Source organism: Brachyistius frenatus, unplaced genomic scaffold (genome assembly GCF_029030835.1).
Source record: "Brachyistius frenatus isolate BFR_SWC_R1_liver_20210118 unplaced genomic scaffold, ASM2903083v1 Contig_3, whole genome shotgun sequence".
Classification (NCBI taxonomy): Eukaryota; Metazoa; Chordata; class Actinopteri; family Embiotocidae; genus Brachyistius; species Brachyistius frenatus.
The window spans coordinates 2,346,336-2,367,444 of NW_027210602.1; the positions used below are offsets into that span (position 1 = coordinate 2,346,336).

The 21,109-nt window shown below is 39.1% G+C and overlaps 1 protein-coding gene across 1 annotated transcript in view; it reads left to right on the forward strand.

Moving 5' to 3' along the window:
- The window catches only part of gnaz (guanine nucleotide binding protein (G protein), alpha z polypeptide), a 30,718-nt gene extending 13,095 nt beyond the window's left edge, over positions 1-17,623 (forward strand). Inside the window, exons 2-3 of the mRNA XM_069702922.1 lie at positions 3,682-5,014; positions 14,547-17,623. Of these exons, the coding sequence (XP_069559023.1) occupies positions 4,292-5,014; positions 14,547-14,891 (1,068 nt within the window). The 5' untranslated portion in view covers positions 3,682-4,291 and the 3' untranslated portion in view covers positions 14,892-17,623. The remainder of the gene's footprint in view (positions 1-3,681; positions 5,015-14,546) is intronic.
- The last annotated feature ends 3,486 nt before the right edge of the window (positions 17,624-21,109 follow it).

Below are 21,109 nucleotides of genomic sequence, written 5' to 3' on the forward strand. Positions count from 1 at the left end.
TCAGTAATTACTGTGACCATCTTACTATAAAACAGCACTAGTTCTCTAAGTACACTTTTTAAGGTACTTGGCAGGTACAGTAGGGTGCTCCCATCATCTTGGAGAACTTGCCACAGTTCTTTTGTAGATTTTGGCTGTCAGTTGTATCCGTCTCTTTATCCTAAACTGATTTCACGATGTTGGATCAGGGCTCTGTGAATGCCAGTGTGAATGTTGGCTGGATGTTTGTGTAATGCTGTAGAACAAATTTGGGGACTATCAAGCCCCTCTATGATGGCATTGCGAGATAGATAACAATCTAAACATCTAAAGTGCATAGAGCTTCTGCACAGCACTGTGTATGAGGACTGATAAGAGCTACCAGTGGTGGCAAGCCAGAAAATACATCCGTATAAAGATGAGGAAACTGCAGTGGTCATGTGGCATCCTGCCATAGAAATTGTATTTTGTCGGTTATTTGCTGTTGCTCACATCTGAAGCAATCTCAACTTTAAATTTAGCATGTTTCCATCCTGTAGGCATCCTCCTAATCAATTTGAGTTTGTTTTTTGTAAAAAATTGTACTGTTTCAGGCATTTCTTCCCACTGTGTTATGCTCTAGTTATTAAGAAACAAACCATGTTCTGCTCTATGCAGTGTAAATGCATCTGATACTATTTATATGAATTTAATGTGATAATCATACACATGGATTTTGCACCTTCGGGACACTACTTCTATAGCAATTACCAAAGCAACTTCAAAAAGTGCAGAAATGCATGTGTTGCATTTTTCTATAAAAGCAAATTTAAATTAAATTCACGTGCAGCTTCAATGTGTTTCATCGGCTCAAAAAAATCAGGGATGTGCATTAAACAGTTTGGCTGGCGATGCCATTTTGAGAAGGAAGTCAGGTGCCTGAAGCCAGGGAAGAATGCTCTCCACTCTGTTTGCGTTGTGATGCTTTGTTATTGCTTTGTTCTGCTCTGTTTGTCCTCTCAGTCTTTTGAAGAGTGGACCTCACTCACCAAACTCTGAGAAATGCTCTCTCTCTCCCTCTGACAGGTCTGCAGAGTAGTTTCGCCAACAAAACTAGGCCACAGTATGATTTCACATTTGTTACTCAGCCAGTAGCATATAGCCTGTTTCAGTCTGCATCTATTTATCACATACGAATTCACTGCTCCAAATTTGGTTTAGCGTCACATTTACCACATACTGTAAGACAGAATTTTATGTGAATTCATGCAGCCAAGCCTTTTTGAATTCAATTATCTAAGTTTTATTGACATAAAAGTGAGGCCTTCTGAACAGCCAATACACAAGAGCAGGAGCAGAATAGAAAAACCAGAATTCCCAGAAATATTGTTTTTCATTCTCTGATCACAATACAGAGTTAAAGGGATAACAGCACAAATGTCTGGGCAAGGAGAAGGGTCTTTACTATGGTATGAAAGCATGAGAGGCAACTGCTGGCTTCAGCCTGTTATTTTCCACTGTGATAGTAAAGAAGCATTTCACCTGATGTCATTTTGCTTAACAGCAGACCACAGAGAGGGTGCTGGGTTGTAAGGTGGAAAAAGGGAGATGCTATTGTTTACAAGGAAATACATTCATCTTATTTATACTGCATCACTTTCTTTTCAAACAGTTGATTTTTTTTTTTCCCCCTCTGTTTCTATCCATACATTGGACCTTGATTGTGTATGTAAAAAAAAAAAAAAAAATTCCCCTCGGGGATTAATAAAGTAACTGCCTAACCTCACCTAAAGAGTATATGTGTGTGTGTGTGTGTGTGTGTGTGTGTGTGTGTGTGTGTGTGTGTGTGTGTGTGTGTGTGTGTGTGTGTGTGTGTGTGTGTGTGGTGGTGTTAAATGGGTAGGCGTGGTTAGCTAACATCTTTGGCTCAGAGTCAGTGGTAACACAGCACTGCAGATGGAGAGAGCTGGGGTGTGTGACCGTGAGGAGAAGGCAGCGGAAGAGGCAGTGCACACAGAATATGGATACCAGTGGTTGAATGGGAAGTGTGCAGCTTTGTATGAATGTGACTGCTCAGGCTTTCGTTGTCTCATTACTCACTTTTCATTTGGTGAAGAAAGAGAAAGTATACAATGTGTGTTTCCTCAGTCACTAAAGTAATAATTCCATTTAGTTGTTTTCTTTTCAAGAGTGAATTGAGAAGATTTTGCTGTATATCACTGTAATGTCTGTGTGTTGAGTGTGAAACCAGAGTCAGAAAGCAGTTAGCCCAGCTTAGCATAGAGATTGAAAGCAGTGGCAAACAGCTGGCTTTGCTCTCTTCAACGGTCATAATTACCCCTAAAGCACCTCTAAAGCTCTAACTAACTGACACATCATATCTTCAGTGTTAAATTTGCATTGGTGTAAAAAAAACATTTACTTGTGGTTTACCCATCACACTTGTGCCAACAACTGTAACACTAGGCTGGGAGATTAAACATGGGAATTGTGGTTTGTTCACACTGCATGGTGACCTTTTCAATGTTGGCTAGGTGTGTGTGTGTCAACTATTTGTTTTAACTTTCGGAAACAAACAATCCAACATTCACCCAAGAAAAGGCCTGCTGTGGGGTGATGAGATAGGTCAACTTCTATTTTTAGTTCTCTATTTTTACCCGACTTGACTGTTATTAGACTATTGAATAAGCAGTTATCGTCCCACATCTGCACCAAATATATGGGCTGGTAGGGGCCTTGTGAACCTACTGGGAAAACTGCACCCACTAGAAGACCAGAAGGTTACTTTAATTGTGACCACGAATAGCCATAATAATTATCACGGGAGCAAAGGAGGAAGTCAGGTGACGTAGAATAAAGAACGAAAAATAAAGTTTACGTAATGTTGACTTGTTTTAAGTTACATACTTAATTTACCTTGCATAATATATCACAGTTACTTGATGTACGCATCCCAAACTGTGATCTTTTCATAAGCCTAACAAGTACTTTTGTGGCCTAAACCTAACCGAACAGCAATCGTGTCACAACAGTTACCAATATGTTTATTTTTGTTACCCTAACAACAAAGGTCTTGTATGCTTGTCATTGGTACTTTTCATGTCTTATATGTCATTGATAATGGCTTCCTGAACCTACTAATAGGTTTAGTTGTACCTTTCTAGTCCACATGTTTAGGGCAGATGGGTAATGATAACTGCGTATTCAATAGTCTGACATCAGTCAAACCAAGGTTTTTTATTCATTTCTTTAACTTCTTTCTATTACAGCTGACATGTCAACCTGCTTCCAGTGTGTCCATTCAGAACAACTACAAGCATATTAGTATTCTGACATTGTCAGACAGTCTTTAGAACCAGCCCTAGGTGTTTGTATACGTTTTCATGCAGGCACAATGGTACCACACCAGACAACCAAAAGCCTCTTAATCCACATAGTCTCCTTAGCCTATTTGTTTGTGTAGGGATCAAGAAAAGAAGATAAATGTTAATTAGTGAAATGATCCATTTATTCCAGCCTTTATGCTGAAGAAGGCTGACCAAGCTCAATATTAAAACAAAGACTTAAGAGCGATATCAATCTCTTCTTCTCACTTTCAGCACATTTTTCATAATGTTAAACTATTCCTTCAAAACAGACACTATAACAGGACAGAAAGTGATATAACTGCATTTTGTCTTAGAGCTGTTATTCATGCCTTTTCTCTGTCTTATGTGTTGGCAGACTCGGAGGACTTCAGTTGTCTGGGAGATATTTCACCACAGAAGAAACAGAGAAGATTTTAACTGGAAGATCAAGAAAAACTGGCCAGATATCCAACTCTGGTGGATGGTTGCAGAAGCCAAACAAGGGCAACGCAACGCAAGAGCCATGTGGGAGGAGAGTGAATGGGGTTTACTATTCGCACCAATCAAGTCCAAACACTTTCCTTACTGACATACAGTGAACGTTCCCCAGCCGTCCTCCAGAGCTTTTCCTCAGGGGGAGCCCGTGTTATGAACCCCAGCTCCACTGGCTTCAGCAGGCAGTCCAACTTCAGTGCCAGGCGCTGTGTGGGCTTCCCACAAGTCTGGGTTCTGCCCACACAGAACTCACAGACTGCCCCTGAACACAGAGAATGAAATACTCCTGAGTCACTCCTCTGTGTGGTGGCTTTCCTGTCTAGTGTTAAATTGGTCTGTTGTATAGTTTCGTCTGCCTCTTCAAGCTCGTACTCGCAAAAACCCTCTCCAACTCTTCCACCAGCTCCTTTTCAGTCACCACTTCATTATAATTTGCTTTCCCATCAAGCAGCAGCACGAGTTCCTTTGTGCTTACCACGTGGTGGAGGACCATGGGATGCCGTCAGAGCTCGGAGGAGAAGGAGGCAGCGCGGCGCTCACGGCGAATCGACCGCCACTTGCGCTCAGAGAGTCAGCGGCAGCGGCGTGAGATCAAGCTATTGTTGCTGGGCACCAGCAACTCTGGCAAGAGCACCATTGTCAAACAGATGAAAATCATCCACAGCGGTGGCTTTAACCTGGAAGCCTGCAAGGAGTACAAGCCTCTGATCTTGTACAATGCCATCGACTCTCTCACTCGCATCATCCGTGCTCTCACCACCCTTAAGATTGACTTTCACAATCCTGACCGCGCCTATGATGCCGTGCAGCTCTTTGCCCTCACAGGGCCAGCTGAAAGCAAGGGGGAGATCACTCCAGAGTTGCAGGGGGTAATGAAACGTCTGTGGGCAGACTCGGGGGTCCAGGAGTGCTTTCAACGATCCAATGAGTACCACTTAGAGGACAACACTGCCTACTACCTGAATGACCTGGACCGCATCTCTGCAGCTGAGTTCATCCCTACTGTGGAGGACATCTTACGATCCCGCGACATGACCACCGGCATTGTGGAGAACAAGTTCACCTTCAAGGAGCTCACCTTCAAGATGGTAGATGTGGGTGGACAGCGTTCAGAGAGAAAGAAGTGGATTCATTGTTTCGAGGGTGTGACTGCAATCATTTTCTGTGTTGAGCTAAGTGGCTATGACCTCAAACTCTACGAGGACAACCAGACGGTAAGAAACTGTTCGAAAGGTCAACTCATAGTGAAGGCATACATATGTACGCATGTATACAGAAGCACAGCCTTGCATGCAGTGGCCACTCACAGCAGTTTCAATAGGGACAATACAGATGTCAACCCAATTAGCCCAACTTCTACAAGTATTCTCTCTTGTTAAGTTTTAATACCAGTCATAAGAAGAGATGCAATATTCATTTCTCACCATGAGATTAAAACATTTAAGTGGAGAAAATCTACCTTTTATGTAAAACAGATATTATTGATCTGATTTACTGCAATGATTTTAGATGCCAATAATCTTATTGGGACATTTTAGTCCAGAGATTACCTTAAATTGTTGGCTGTAGAGAAAAACTAAATAAAAAAATATATACATTTTATATTATCAATTACTAGTGTATTAGCGTTTTTCGTGAATAGAGATAGAGTTCTCCTACTACCATAAAAGTAATATTTGTACCTAATGGTTTAACAGGTATGAGAAGCAAACTGAAGTCTGTTCTGCTGTGTCATTTCCTCTCTGTACATCCACTTCTACAATACAAACAACCCTGCTGTCACACAGATACACCAGGTCACAACTAGATTGCATTTTTTCTTCTTTTGCTTGTGTCAAACACAAACTATTTGCTATAACATTTTTAAGATAGTGGCTGTTTGAAATCATTTACAGATCCTTTCAAAATGATTTTGTGTTGTTTGATCATTACTTTCAATTATGGCAATCATTGTGTATTTTTAACAGAGGAAAGAGTTTGATCATTGAATTTCAGATTCAACAATTAGGGTGTAAAGAATTGCTTTGCCTGCACTTCTTTGCTGAAGTTTGGAGATCCATTGTATCATATCTACAGCTTAGAGGCTGCGTGATCATTTCTGTTGGCAAGAAGACTGATTTGGAGATTTGGGACAGAAAGTCAGAAAAACTATGCTTCCCTTTTTTGGTAGATATAACAGCATAAGATAATTCTTGATTGGATTTATCATATTGATGTGCTGACCATCTGTTGACAATCAAAGGTTTTTCAGTTCTTCTGAATGATTCACGATTTCAACCCATGCGTTTCTTTCTTTCTACATAAGCCCAAGCGAAAACATTACCCATGAAGACATTTCTCGATTAAAACTATATATCCTTCCCCAGAAACTTGGCCTATGCTGTGTGTGCAAGAACAGAAAAAGAAAAGCACCACTTGTAGGGCTAATGAACAGAATGTAAACATTGTAAAGAAAAACAGTTGGAGAATTGCAATGGTGGGTACCATGCCTTTTTCCAGAATAAAATATCCTACTTTGTCATACAAGGTGACACTGAAAAGACTTTACAGAGCAAAACTGAACTCTGCTAAACTCTGCCAACCATATTGTTGTCTGGCTCAGTTTTTAATTATCATCTGAACTATTGATAAGTTCAGTAGGACCCTCCTCCTCCTCCTTGTCAGGTCAGTGGGCCATTATCAACAACATATATAACCATTTAGTACCAGTGACAGGCATGCCGTACCTTCGTCGTCATGGTAACAACAATGAACAATAGATTAACACTGTGATGCGGTCACAATTTGCACCAAAGCTACTTGGTTAGGTTTAGAGAACAATCATGGTTTGGGCTAAAATAAGTACGTTACTTTCAAGGGTTACATGATGTAAATTACGAAATTTGAATATTTTACATTCATTAACTTAGGTGCGTAATTTAAAATAAGTCAACGTGTTTTCACACCGGACATTAACATGTTTGATTCATCCAATTATCCCCGACTTCCTCCCTACACTGACTTTCTCTGTCTTTATACTCAATCATCTGACTTTCTCCTTCACTCCCACCATAATTACCATAGCCACTAGAGGTTGCAATAAATATAACCCTCCGTCCTACTGGTAGGTGCAGTTTGTCCAGTCTGAACATTGGATCAGTGAAATAAATTAGTGACAACAGCCTTCTAAACATACTAGTAGATTTAGTAGGCCCCTTCCTGTCCCTATGTCAGACAGATGTGAAATGATAATGCCTATTGAATAATGTCAAATGTCATAACTTCAGAGAACTGATACTACTTTTAGCTAATTTTGAGGTTTGGTCATTTTTTACATAACGCTAAAACCAAAATTCAAATGAACTAAACTTAAGTCATCGTATTTTCAGCCCTACCCCTCAGGGTATCCAGGAACCCTCCATACTTATCCTAAATCATATGACTACATACTGTAATTCCTCTACATTACATTCTGTTTTGTTTAATAAACTATTTGGAAAGCCTTATCTAAATTCCATGGTCCTTATCTAAAGCTCTTAGGCTTGACAGATATTATGAAAAATGCGAAAGTAATTTCACTTTCCCTTAATGTAGCAACAATCAAAGCTATTTTAAATCAGTCTAAATGAAGAAAGGGGCTGATGTTTGTTATCTCCTCTTCATGGTTGTGGAATCTGAACGATTTTCTATCCATAGCATATCCCTCCTCTTATCTAAGTGTTTTGAAATAGTTGGGTGGTTTTTGCTTGTTTAACTGCCTCAAGGATAACAGAAGATCAACAATAGGATTTTTTTTGGACTTGGCACAACTATGAGGGGTCACATTCTCTCTCTTCACAGGCATGATCACATTCTTTCCCTTAAGAGATTCCAGCATGTTCACCTTGATGTCTTACAGTCAACTCTAGAAATAGCTCAAGCACAGAGGAAACTTTATCATCACTGTAACTGAACTGGCCTGATAATTCACGGGTTACCTGGAAAAATAGGGTGTACACTGTGCCAGGTTGGAACATGAAATCAATTAGTTTTATAGGTTAAAAATAAAGTCTGAAGAGAAAATGCAGTATGGTGTTAATTGAGTTCACAGAACAAAGTGTGAGGTTGTACCTGTGAGAATTAGCAGATTGTGCAGGCACCTTATAGCAATGGGACTTAACTGCTGTTTGAAAAAACAACTTTTATTATTCAAAGATAGAAGAGGAAGAAGAAAGTGTTCCTGCTACAGAGCCTCTTTTGGTGTTTATGAGCAGAGAAGCATGCATTACATATTTCATTCCACGGTCCAAGATCTTAGTATGCTTCATTTAACCATTTAGCTCTGGGATACAAATAGAGTTCTACTAATACAGTTTTATTATTGCTTTGTGGTTCAGTTATTCACTACCTTTGCAGTTTTATGTAATTTAATAGATCTATTTGAACACACCGACAGGATTTTATCAGTTGGTCCACAGAATTAGAAACACTGACATCAATGCTAATTGCAACTATTTTCAGTGGCCAGACTATGACATACTGCCTTATCTGATTCAGGTGAAACCTTTCCACAAATAGCCTGCCTTTGTGTTTCCATTACCTGAATCAGCACGGAGTATGTGGTGTATTTTAGATTCAGATGTACTGTGGATATGCCTTTGTCTTCTTTATGCAGTTGTGACTGGGATGTTTGTGAGAAGCACCTGTGTTAAGTATTATTCTTTATTTGATTCTATTAATACTTCCTTATACTCTTTTCTGGTGTGAGGTCAAAGTCCTTCAATAAATATTCATAAATTAGATTATAAATGAGAGATTAGGGTCTTTCCTAGCATGTAATTAGTGTGAGGTGGAGTACAACTTGAATACATTTTCAGTCTAATGCCTAAGCCTTTAGCTGTGAGGCAACAGTGCTAATAACTGAGTTGTAACACTTGTTAGAAATATTGCTGAGAGTATGCAGATAGAATGGATAGCAAGCTTATATAGTCATCTATGAATGTTTTCTTTCCATGTAAATTATGGCAGGCAAGTTTGTTAGCATTATTTAGTGGGTACTACTCCGCTCCGATTATACTGAGACCACAAACAAATTAACCTCCGCTAAGAAATCATGTTAATCATTTGAAGCTCTGCACAAGGGACAACAAACATATATCAGCAGACCGCCAAGGTAATAGGTCTTTGCATGTTGCTCAAAAACAGCTGAAGAAAAACAAGTCACTCAGTGACAAAGTTTCATAACATTAATGTCACTCAGCTGAAGCCAAACTGTAAATAGCAGATCATATCTTATATAATTTGCAATTTTATTACTCTGTGGGTGGTCTGAAAACAGACACAACTGGGGCTTAATGTCCACATTTTGCCACATATACTTTATATATATATATATATATATAACTATTCATATGCAATATTAAATGGAGTAAAATGGACAAACTAGCATACAAATACAGGCCATGTAGACCAGTTCACCAGGCCACACCTAAAAGTCCACAGGATCATCAGGCTGCAGCAATCGCAATCCTAAAAGATAACAGTCTAATAACAAACGCTGTCAACATCAGGACTCTGACTCTGGGGAAATACATTCTTCTGAGAAAATGACTGAGTTATATTGTTCATCTGCTCAACATGGCCTGTACAAAAAAGAGACGGCTCTGTAGACTCGACAGATTTTCAGATAAGGAACAAACGCACAACCACATCTTTGCATCTTTTGCAAGTGAATTTGAATTTAACCTGAAGAAGCAGAATAACCTGAACTTAAACAAGAATCCTATCAATGTGTTACAAATTTAATTCCAAATCCTGTATCAGTAATATTTAACTCAGTAATATTAACTCAGTTTAATGCGCACATCTGGTAAAGATAATTATTATTTAGCTTAGCACTGCCTCAACTGAGAAATTAAGTAAATGTATATAATGTATGTTGATTAACTGAAACAAAACTTCACGATGAAACTACAAAGTCACTGATTCAACTTTGCAGACCAAAGGTGACTCAACAATTTCAGTTCAAGTGCAACTCAGACTCATTTATTTATTTATTTTTTTGTCTAAGCTGCAAGTGTCGCAACTCTGCGAACCACAGTGACAGAGCTGTGAAATGTTTCAATGGGGGCTCCATGAATTTGATTTTATGCAATAAAAAACAACACAACAGGACACATTATGGAATGTTGACTGACACAGCCAAAGGCACCAGAGTGTTTGTTGAAAAATGTAGTTTGTCTTTCAACTGTGAATAGAATTTTGTACACAAAAAAAGTTTTAGTTGCATTGAAGAGGAAAAGGTTTCATTTTATCATTATGCCCTGTTGGTAATCATTTTAGTGAACTCGGCCTTCAAAGCTTTATACACTGACACACAAGCAGAAAACAATGTTTGTCCAACCAGGACGACACCGGTTCAGTTTCAATGCACCAACTCACACAAGACAGAAAATACACCATAATAATTACAGTACATTTACCCATCAACCCATTCCCTGATGCATTTTCCTGTCCCATCCCTGTCTTCATAATGAATCGGTTTCCATGGTTACTGTTGCTTAGCAACAGGCCAGTCAAACGCTCCTAATCCTGTGCTGTTGACAGTGAGCTGTGACTAGGGAGGGGAGGATGAGAAGGGAAAAAGGAGTGGAGAGGAGGAGGGGGAGGGGAAGGGGGGGTCGTACAATAAACAGCAGCGCTGAAGAGAATTGATGAGGTGTATGTGCATGCATGTATTGTGTGCCTTTGTGAGTGTGGGTGCGTTATTATGAATATGTAGTGCAGGTTTAGATGCAACAGCCGAGGCTGAGCAACTGCAGTGAATTCTGTGCGGTGAAAAAGAAAAGCACAGATACGAGGCTGGCGGTTGTTTGAGCTCGTGTTAGCCAAACATCAGCACAGACACCGATTGTAGTGTCAGCTCTATTTCTATTGTGTCAATTATTACTTTATTAATCTCTCAAACAGGATTTAAATTAATTACCTGCCACATGAAAGAAGCCTGGACATTAATTAATGGGTTTTGATGGTTTTTTATGTCAAAGTTTGCTACAAGTGCTGTTCTTTTTAAGCCACAGCGAATACAATGTGACTTTAAATGACAGAGTCACACATGTGTCACATGTGTTTCTCTCTGGTGTCTGACATGTATTCAGAAATATTCTCAACCACAGCCTGGCTAATGGGTTATCAATGTAACTGCATAGCTTCATATTACATAATGATGTTTTAAAAAAAGGGGCTTTCCAGAAAACTATGTAGCTTTTGGACTTCAAAATGGAAATACCAATAATTTATTTTTATTTGTTTTAAGTTGTTTTTGTTTCAGTCAGGATTTCTTAAAAGTTCTTTTAAAAAATGCTTTAATTGATGCCAAACTAAAAATTTTGTGCTCCACATTCTAATTAATGGAGCTGCACAGGCTACATGTCATATTAAGTTATTTCATCAAAGTACTCTCTGTCACAAAGCTATTATTTGTTATCATTACAGTATATGTTTGTCTTATACAGAAACTGATTTTGTTTTATCCATATTGTTATCTTAAAATAATTAGCCAGATAAAGCACATGAGAACTTTTCCTCATGATGAGAACAAGGTTAACTGTAGCTGAGCTTTATCCAAAATATTCCAACATGAGATTTTGATGCAAATCTAGCACAAGAATAACATTATGTACAACTATAATGTGTTTATGTTTGTTTGCTTGCTTTCACGTCTAACTCCAGCAGTGTTGCTACCCACAGTAAAGACATTAGTAATTAAACAGAGAGGGAAAACAGAGAGGGAGTGGCCTTAATAATGTAATTCTCAGGTACAGCAGGAAATAAAAAAACAAAACGAAAAATAATCTCGGCAGATAGATGCAAAATGCCCCTTCTTGTAAGGAAGTGAGATTAAAAATGAACTATGATGAATAACGAAGGGCTAGCAGCACACTTAAATGACTTGTATTAATGGGAAACAAAGCAGAGACACTGTGATGAACTTCCTCATTAATACTTAAGCGTAATTAAGGCCTGCACCTCTCTGAGTACTCTGACAGGAGAGGGGGGGAGGGAGAGAGAGAGAGAGCAGTGTGTGGGTACGTATAAATGTGTGTGTGTGTGTGTGTGTGTGTGTGTGTGTGTGTGTGTGTGTGTGTGTGTGAGAGAGAGAGAGAGCATATCTGTCTAGCAGTGGGTGTTTCAAGCGAAGGCAGGGGGTCTGCCTGCTGTAGTGCTCCTGGGTGCCACTCTGCCCCCTCCTTCCACTCCCCATTAAGAAACACTTACTGTACAAGTGCTGTTGTGGCCAGGTGAAGAGACTGGAGACTCCCTGGGCTCAGCTGGCTTTCTCCTACCATTCTCTCATAGCAGCTGGGCTCTTGTTTTGACACCCTGGAAAGTAGAAGAGTGAGGTCAAACAGCCCGACATGACTGTGTAGTAGCTATACAATGTTTAGGGGCCAGTCTTAGTCCCCAGGGATCATACTTATACAGACAGGAAAGCTTGTGGGAATGGGAACAGAAAAGAAGACATACGGGTAAAGAAAGAGACGTTTTAATGCTTCAGTGCGGAACAGATTCTGTAGACACACTCTTACGTAATTTGTATTGAACAAAACCCTACATTATTTCCTCCGTCCTGTGGTGTCTCATTTTAATAGTTTAAACAATTAGCTCATTTTTTAATGGAACAATAAGTCTATTTGAGAAAATCTAAACAGTATACCGTGCCAAGTACGCAGTACTTGTGGTTCAACTGGCCTCAATTCATTTTTTGTTTTTGGATATCTTTGTCCCAAGTTTCCTTCAGGGATACATTCATTATGGGATACTTTTTCAAACTTGACAGACTGCAGATAAAACACTTTTATTAAAAATGACCAACATCACCAAATATCACTTTATTGGTTTATATTGCAAATAATGTATATTGAGGCACTATTTTTTGTGAAACCATTTTAAAGAATTTCTTACAGAGAGAAACCATGTTTGGACATAAATAATACACGATGGTAGTGTGGACTTTTTAGCCTATATTGTAGCATTTTTAGGGCTGTATCAACTTGATGTCTAATAACTGTAGCCTTTTCATCATTATCTAAAAATAATGCACTTACACCAGTGAATAATCAGGGTTTACTTTGAATGTGTACAATGATTGTCTAATCCTTAGTTATTCCCCTGTCTTTTTTTTTTGTTGATGCTGTGCAGATCTTGTGATTTGCTCAGAGCATCATGTTGTTTCTATAACCTTTTAAACAGCAGTCCTCCATCTGACAACCTCCCAGTCACAAGCTACTGGCCAGTCGCCACATGCCAGCAGCTGCCATGAACAGATCAACTTTCTTTTTCTTTGTTTTCTCTTATACATTCAACATCACATGAGCACCAACTGTACGGAAGCACATGGAGGCACACATGTGCACGCACACGCACACACACACACACACACACACACACACACACACACACACACACACACACACACACACACACACACATTGATGTTAAGAGGCTTTTTCTTCTGTACCAAAACGAGCATGATTTACCATTCTGCAAATTAAATGTGGAAAATCAACACATTTTCAAAGATTAATTTTAAAATTATACAATTTTAAATAATTTATCAATAATCTAGCCTGTGGTAGAATCTAATGATTTACGTATCATTTAAAGACATCTAATTGTGACACAGCGTTTAAGTTGTGGTTCCGCGCTGACCCCAGTCGCATTGTTTATATTTCTGGTTTTGTTGCAAAGCTCTGCTGCTACTCCTCTGTGCTCACCTCTTACACTAAATTTGTCTGCAGAACACAGCAGGGCCTCATTGATTTCTATCACTGAGTTATGAACAAAATTTGAATCCAACTTTAGAGAAAAGAAATGTGAAACCTGTGGTCCTATGGCTATAAATGATGATTCACTCACATTTGGAAGAGCTCAGACATTTAACTATTAAAGGCTGAAGGTGAACACATTATCGTAGAGTTAGAACAGTTACGATGTACTTGAAATAAATTCAAGAATAAAGTATATGTTAAGCATTTAAATGAATCATAAAAGCATTGAGGCCATGGTTGCCAAGTGGAAGAAGCCGGTATTGTTCTTATTATGCTTCTGTAAGCTTTTGTAAGTCTCAGTCTCAGTGGTTTTGTTATGACAAACTATATAAGGTTATAGCAGTCTGTCTTCAGTGTACACAGCCTGGCTGTGGAAAGCTTTTGTCCCTGCCTCCACATGATCCACTCAAAGTTTCATGTATAATAATTACTGCAATATTTGACTATTCTTCACATCAGAGTAAGCTGCTTCAGTAATGAATAAAAATGAATTTGAGACTGCCACACTTCTTCTGTGACTGATCTTTTCACAATATTGGACTTGGAGAAAGTGAGCAGTGGTAAAAGAGGTAATCGGCCGTTTCAGAGGAGAATGTGAGAGTTCAAACGCGGGTCTTCATCTGTTTGAGTCTCAAGTCTCTGTTGACATAACAGAGAAGCCGCACCTTTGGCTAGTGAAGTGGATATCTGTGATGGGGTTGCTGGATGATCTTAGACCTCCTCTTTTGTTGGCTTCATTTTCCTCCTCAAGTCTTGACGTAACCAGATGATCCAATTTTCTCACATGGTTTATGCCAAATCACATGACCTTTCTTCTGTGAATAGGATAGGATAGCGTGATGAATCGGGCTGATTTGGATTGTTGCTACAGAAAAAAACCAAAATTTTTCTTAGCTGTAAAATAATTTTCTCATGGTCTGATCTTTTTCATTTCCCTTCTCTTTCCATGTCCACACAGAGTCGTATGGCCGAGAGCTTGCGTCTGTTCGACTCCATCTGCAACAACAACTGGTTCACCAACACGTCGCTCATCCTCTTCCTCAACAAGAAGGACCTGTTGGCTGAGAAGATAAAACGTATTCCTCTGACAGTGTGCTTCCCTGACTACAAAGGTCAAAACACCTATGAGGAGGCAGCTGTCTATGTGCAACGGCAGTTTGAGGACCTCAACCGCAACAAGGAGACCAAGGAGATCTATTCGCACTTCACCTGTGCCACTGACACCAGCAACATCCAGTTTGTGTTCGACGCTGTCACGGACGTGATCATCCAGAACAATCTCAAGTACATTGGGCTATGCTAGGACCTGAGGCCGGGTGGGGTGGGGTGGGGGGCGGTGGGGCGAAGCGGGCAGCTTGGCAGCAGTTGGCCCGCAATCAGGCTGGATAAACAAAGGCATGTCAGTCTGCCTGACGGTTTATCTCTTTGAAGAGGTGCAACAGAGAACTGGAAAGGAAATGAGGTAGTGAGATGGTCAGGGATGGACGAGACTGTAGATTCAACTGTTTCAATTGAAACAACAGAGCAGATGGGCCGTGGTCAAGATGGGATTTTTACCCTACGTGTTTGCACTGAATATGAGTATGCAGAGACACCCAAATACACACACACACACGCACGCACGCGCACACACACACACACACACACACACACACACACACACACACACACACACACACACACACACACACACACACACACACACACTTGCAAACACGCACCCTAACACATCCTTATTGTTTGCTCACACACATGATCTATGAATCAACAGTCAAGCACTTGTTTGACAAGGCAACACTGGAAATTTTAGACAGCTACCCCTCCCTGCCTGCCAAACCTGAGACTGACTAGAAGGTCTGTACTGGCAGTTTTCAGCTACTTTTGTCTCCTTTAATTCATTTGCCTGAGTCAACTAATGCTGCTTTACAAAAATCATTTTGACAGAATCAATGTTTTCTTTTGGATTTTCACCCCAACAATATTAAACAGTAAGTGCACCTGATGAGATGTGGAGCGCCTGTATTTCTGGGGGGTAAAAAAAAAAAAAAAAAAAAAAGAAGTCTGTAGACATGATGTCACAGGGTTTCTGCCTAAAAGGGGAAACTGCCACAGTCTAAAGTTGAAGTGAAATATGTTTTCTACACACACTATTTCTGTTCTGTCCCCCAGTGAACCCTCTGATGTTGTTCTTTTCCCTTCTTTCTTTTAACTTTTTGTGCTTTAAAAAAAAGAAAAAGAATATGTCTCTCAAACCTGCCTTTTATAGCAGGTCACTGACGTACAATACCAGGAGTATATTACACTCGACAAAGTCAAAAGTATTTATGATCATTCCAGTTTCCAGCAAGAGACAACAAAAACAGTGCCAAGATCAGTTTGTAAATAAAACCAGATCCCATCCATTATGTTCATTTTTTGTTTTGTTTTTACGGACAAATACATTAAAACATGCATGATTTTGTTACTTTGGGATACTAATATATTTTCATTGGGATTATGTTTCTCTTTTCCTAGGTTTTAAATAATATATTCCCCAAAATATATATAAAAGTCAAACACTGTGTACGATTGTACAGTTGTCAGAGAGGAATCTATTGAAAAGAGTTATATCAATATAATATTGGTAATCATAATGTTATGAGGACGATGAAAAAGATTACAATGATGATGACGAAAGTCGTGATGATGATGATTACGATGTTGACATGGAAAACCTCACTATTAAGTGAGCATGAGAGGAGAAAGTGGATGAAAGGAGAACAAGACTGTAGAAAACAAAGAAGCAAACCATGAAAGTTCAATCTTCCTTGCATTATCTAAGTGGAAATTGTTAAACAGTCAGTCAGTATGATGTGTAAATAAACTGTAAGGTACACTCTTTGTTCAAACAAATGAAAATAAAGGTTGAGTTGGGATACTGTGAGTAAAATAAAGAGAGAGTGAGAGATAGAGGAGGAAAATCCCACTCCACTTCTCCTCTTACCCTTTCTTTTCAGTTCAGAGAACAACTCAGCCAAGGGCTTCAGGCTTGACTTTACAGGATGTCCACTTCAACAAAAGACAAAACAATGAAAAAAGAAGTATAAAAAGAGACAATAACTATGAATAAAACAACTTATGCAAATTTTTACGGTGTTGTAAATGTGTTTTTGGGTGGTGATTGTGTCAACAGTACATTAAATGTGTCTGGGAAGGGGAATGTTCATAGATGTTGGACTGATTCAGGCCCTCAACACCACTAATCTCTCTTATTCTTTTATAATTATGCTGCATCAAATGATTTGCAACCTGGAATAGAATGTTTTGTTCAAAATCCTTGCTTCACCCCTCAATGTCCAAAATCATGACATAAAAAGCGTTTGTCCTCTCCGTACAATGTAGCCATTGGGTCAAGAAAAATGCAGACATTAAGTATGCAATTAAATTACTCCTGAATGAAGTTGGCCTATGTATGATGGGGTGGCCGTTGACAGTGGCCTACAGATTTCACTCTAATTAGTGTACAAACTCAGTCTGACCCAACACGTTTGCTAACAAGTCTGTCAGAGTCCACAAACAAGTTTTTCTTTGCAATTTTCAGTTAAATCTCAGAATATTATACCAATTTGATTTTATTTAAAATACTTACTACGCTCTAAATAAAGGATCTTTCAGAAGACAAGATATTATTAAACATAATATCAAACCTATAACAGGATGATGTGTCTAAACACTTGGCTATCCTGGTACCGTTCTGTTATGCTCATTTGGTTTAAATAGTTTGAATGTTTTAAGCCTATTTAAGTATTGATATGGCTTCCATTATGTCACACAGTTGTTTTTTTTTATACATAAAAGAAAAGCTTCAGTTTTGTGTGGCTGACATTCTTAAAATAATTTTCATTTAGATTTTGACTGTTATCTCTTGCTGATTTTTTTTTATCTTAATGTGTGGAAAACCTCTTTGGGTCATGGGGATATTCTATTTTGGATTGATTTAAGCAACAGTGGGAATCTGTTTGAGGGATGAACATGAATAAAATTCACTGCTGAGAAGGGAATTTTACTGAAATCATGTCTTATGACGGTCATGTGGTAGGAGTCATAAAAAAATGAATGAGTTACAGAATAAGGTCGTAGCTGCTTAAAAACAATCTAATGAGGTATAGACATTTTCTATTTATGCATTCAAATGAATCAGAGGGCAACTAAGTTTAATATTAATCACAAACTGGTCATCAGCGGGCTTGAGGTTTTCTCAGGACTGTTTTGGTGGTTCTATGTAGCTGATGGTGAAGTAACACGGTGATTAATTTGTTACTTTGGGGTCCTTTACTTAGTTACACAAAGGGGAATGGCTATGAATTAAAACAAGCAGTCCCATTGAACAATATAATCACAATAAACTGTATCAAGTATGATGACACGTTACACTTTCACTGTAAACTGAATATTTTCACATACAGTAGAAGCAAAAAGGGACTATTATAAAAAATACAAATGTAGAATAATAATTCCTGCTTCCAATATTATTAAATATGGATCTAGAGAAGTGAGGACAATACTGGGATCAAGGCACATATGGAGAAAGTTTCCTTTTAACTCTTTGCATGTGCATTTTAAACAAAAATATTATTCAAAATTCACTCAGAACTATTCGATTATTAATCCACTATTCACTGGGTGAAAACATTAACAGCACAAGATTAACATATCCTGCATCCTTTTGTCTTACTGTATTGTGTCCTGATATGAAATCCAGGTGTCCGGACTGTGCCAAGTTCACTTCATAAGATAAAGTAGAAGCAGATGGGTACAGATCAGTACAGGTTTGCCTTCCTAGAAGAACCTCTTTGCTTATAAAAAAAAAAAAACTCTGGGATATTGACGTTTAGCCCTGATCACAAATGCTTCTATCTTTACTTTGAAATTTTGGAAACGTCAAAAAAGCTTTGTCCATAGATGAAAGACTTGTGCAGCGGCCAACCCAAACTCTGATTTGTCATCTGTATTGAGACATGCAATATAAAATAAGGAAAAGGGATTGAGGGCATTTTCTAAAAATGTAAGTAGTTCACAAACAACCACCGGCACAAACAGAAAATCTTGGCCCTGTGATGACAGCTCTGAAACAATAAATATCTATAATCCCTGGCATGTTCCACAGCCTAGTCTATTTGTAGGCCTGCTGAATCAGACATTTTAAAAAGAAACAGAGTGGAGAGGAAAGCCCTTCCCACTAGCCACTATTGACCCTTCCCATGTTGTTGACCGGCACTTATTTCCCTCTCCACTCCCCTCTATGAGAACCTTTTTAAATTGGTTTCCCTCACACCATCACCACTAGGTAGGTCATGTGATTTAACTGCTCCCTCCTGTCCTCAGCTCACTTCCGTTCACTACGTCCAGCTGAGTCCATCCTCTTGTGTCTTCAGTGACCTCCACATTCATTCCTGCCCTCTTATCCCTGTCGGACCTTCTCCGCTTTCCCCTACGATCGTCTATCTGCGCCCACCTGCTCCTGGGCTATAAACCCACTGGTGAGTCAATCCGACAACGCTTTAGCCATCTGGAGGAAAATTCCAAGAGTCTGGCTTTCTTGGAAGAGTTTGAGTATCTCGTCTCATCCTTTCTTTGCCTCTATCTGCTGGTAAATCTGCCATTTACCACTTTAAATCCAATATTCTTCAGACCCACCGAGGCGTATCTATCCTCTTCTCTCATCACAGCTCTGCTCAATTTACTCTTCCCTCCTCTGTTCACTTCACAAAAAGAGTGATGACCGCCGAGGCTCATCCTCCCCTGGCTAGCCTTTGGACACTGTCTCCTCATTTGACCCCTCTGACATGAACTTAATGTCTCCCTCCACCAGTCCTAAATGAAGTCCTAAAAAACCCCGCCATGAGCAGACTTAACTTCTGCCCTCTTGAACTCACTCCCTTCTCCCTGAGCTGGACCATTGCTGCTGATCTGCTCTACTTCCCGACGAATATCATCAACCCCTCCCTGACATCTGGCTGTGAACCATCTGTCTTTGAGTCAGTAAGAGCCACTGTTCCCCTAACAAAACCCTCGCTTGAACCGTGTGACATCTATTATAGACTGCTGTAAAGCCTTTCTGCAGTAGCCCCTGCTGTTGTTATAGGTATATAGTTTTAATCTAAACAGGACATCTAATGCAGCCATTGTTGGTCCCATTATAGATTAAGAAACCAAATATTGTCAAATATTGAATTATTATTCATTTGAATGTAAGGGTACAAGAGGTTTTTTTTTCTTTTTTTAATACAGCAAACTATAAAAGGTTTGTACTGAAAATGCAGAGCAACGAAGCCATTGTCCTGAGAGCTCAATTTCCAAGCAACACTCACATTACTTAACAGTTCTTTTGAATGGCATTTGCTCAAAAGAATCATATTTTTTTTTATGATAAAGTATAATATTTACCATGTTTACCATTGCAGTTGTGTGAGCCTTCTTGAATTTAATAATCATCCCTAACCACTAACAACATCTGAGGGTGATGTCATTAGTTATGCAACTATTATTCAATAAACAAAGTACTAGAGTTAAACATAAAAATGATAACATTATATTAATACCTTATGATTGTGCTAGATGAAAAGGTCAGAAATCACCAATGTGTCTATTGTTCATCAATCATCATCAGTGGGGGGCATACATTTGTGCACCAAGTTTCCATCCAATAGCTATCCAATATATATTTCACTCAGAACCACAAATGTCAACATCATAGTACTCAAGGAAACGTCTGAGGATCACCAAACTCAGCAGGATACACCGTCTCTGCATCATGTATGTCTAATTTTTATGGGAATCCATTCGTTAGTTGTTGAGATAGTTCAGTCTGAACCAAAGTGTTTGATCCGACCGATCAGCTGACTGACAGGCTGACGCTGCCATTCGTGAAGCCAAACTGCTCTAACAATACACAGAAAAACATGCCACTGTAGTAATTTACTAAAATCCTAAAATGACCACAGTATCATTAATATAGTATATACTTCTATGCCCAGGTGCTTGCTCAAGGGAGAATTGTTGGGTTTCTCTCTAATACTGTAAGGTCTTGTCATTACAATGTAAAGTGCCCTGACATGACATCATAATTTGGCATTATATAAATGACACTGAATTGAAACTATTTTAGGGCTGCTGTTGCCTGCTGTAATATATGAATATTACAATCCCCCAAAAACACATCGTGCAGAAATAATTCTTTTCTGGCTTGGTTGTTGTTTTATCAGCCCTCTTCATGTGCCAGACGGATATTCCAGGAGAGTACAAGCCCTGCAGATGGACGAGTTTGTGAACCCTATGCAGTCTTCCTTTATGACTATATACAGAAAACATTACCCCTGTCTTTAGCAATTCTCCATCAAGTCCTCATATATGACGCATGGGGCTCTTCTGCCAAGTCCCTATGATCAAGTTAGTTCAAGACTGAGCCTCTCTTTTAAAATCATAAGCAGCAGAACAATGTCTGTCTGTCTAGTTGTTGTTCAACTATGAGAAACAAAACTA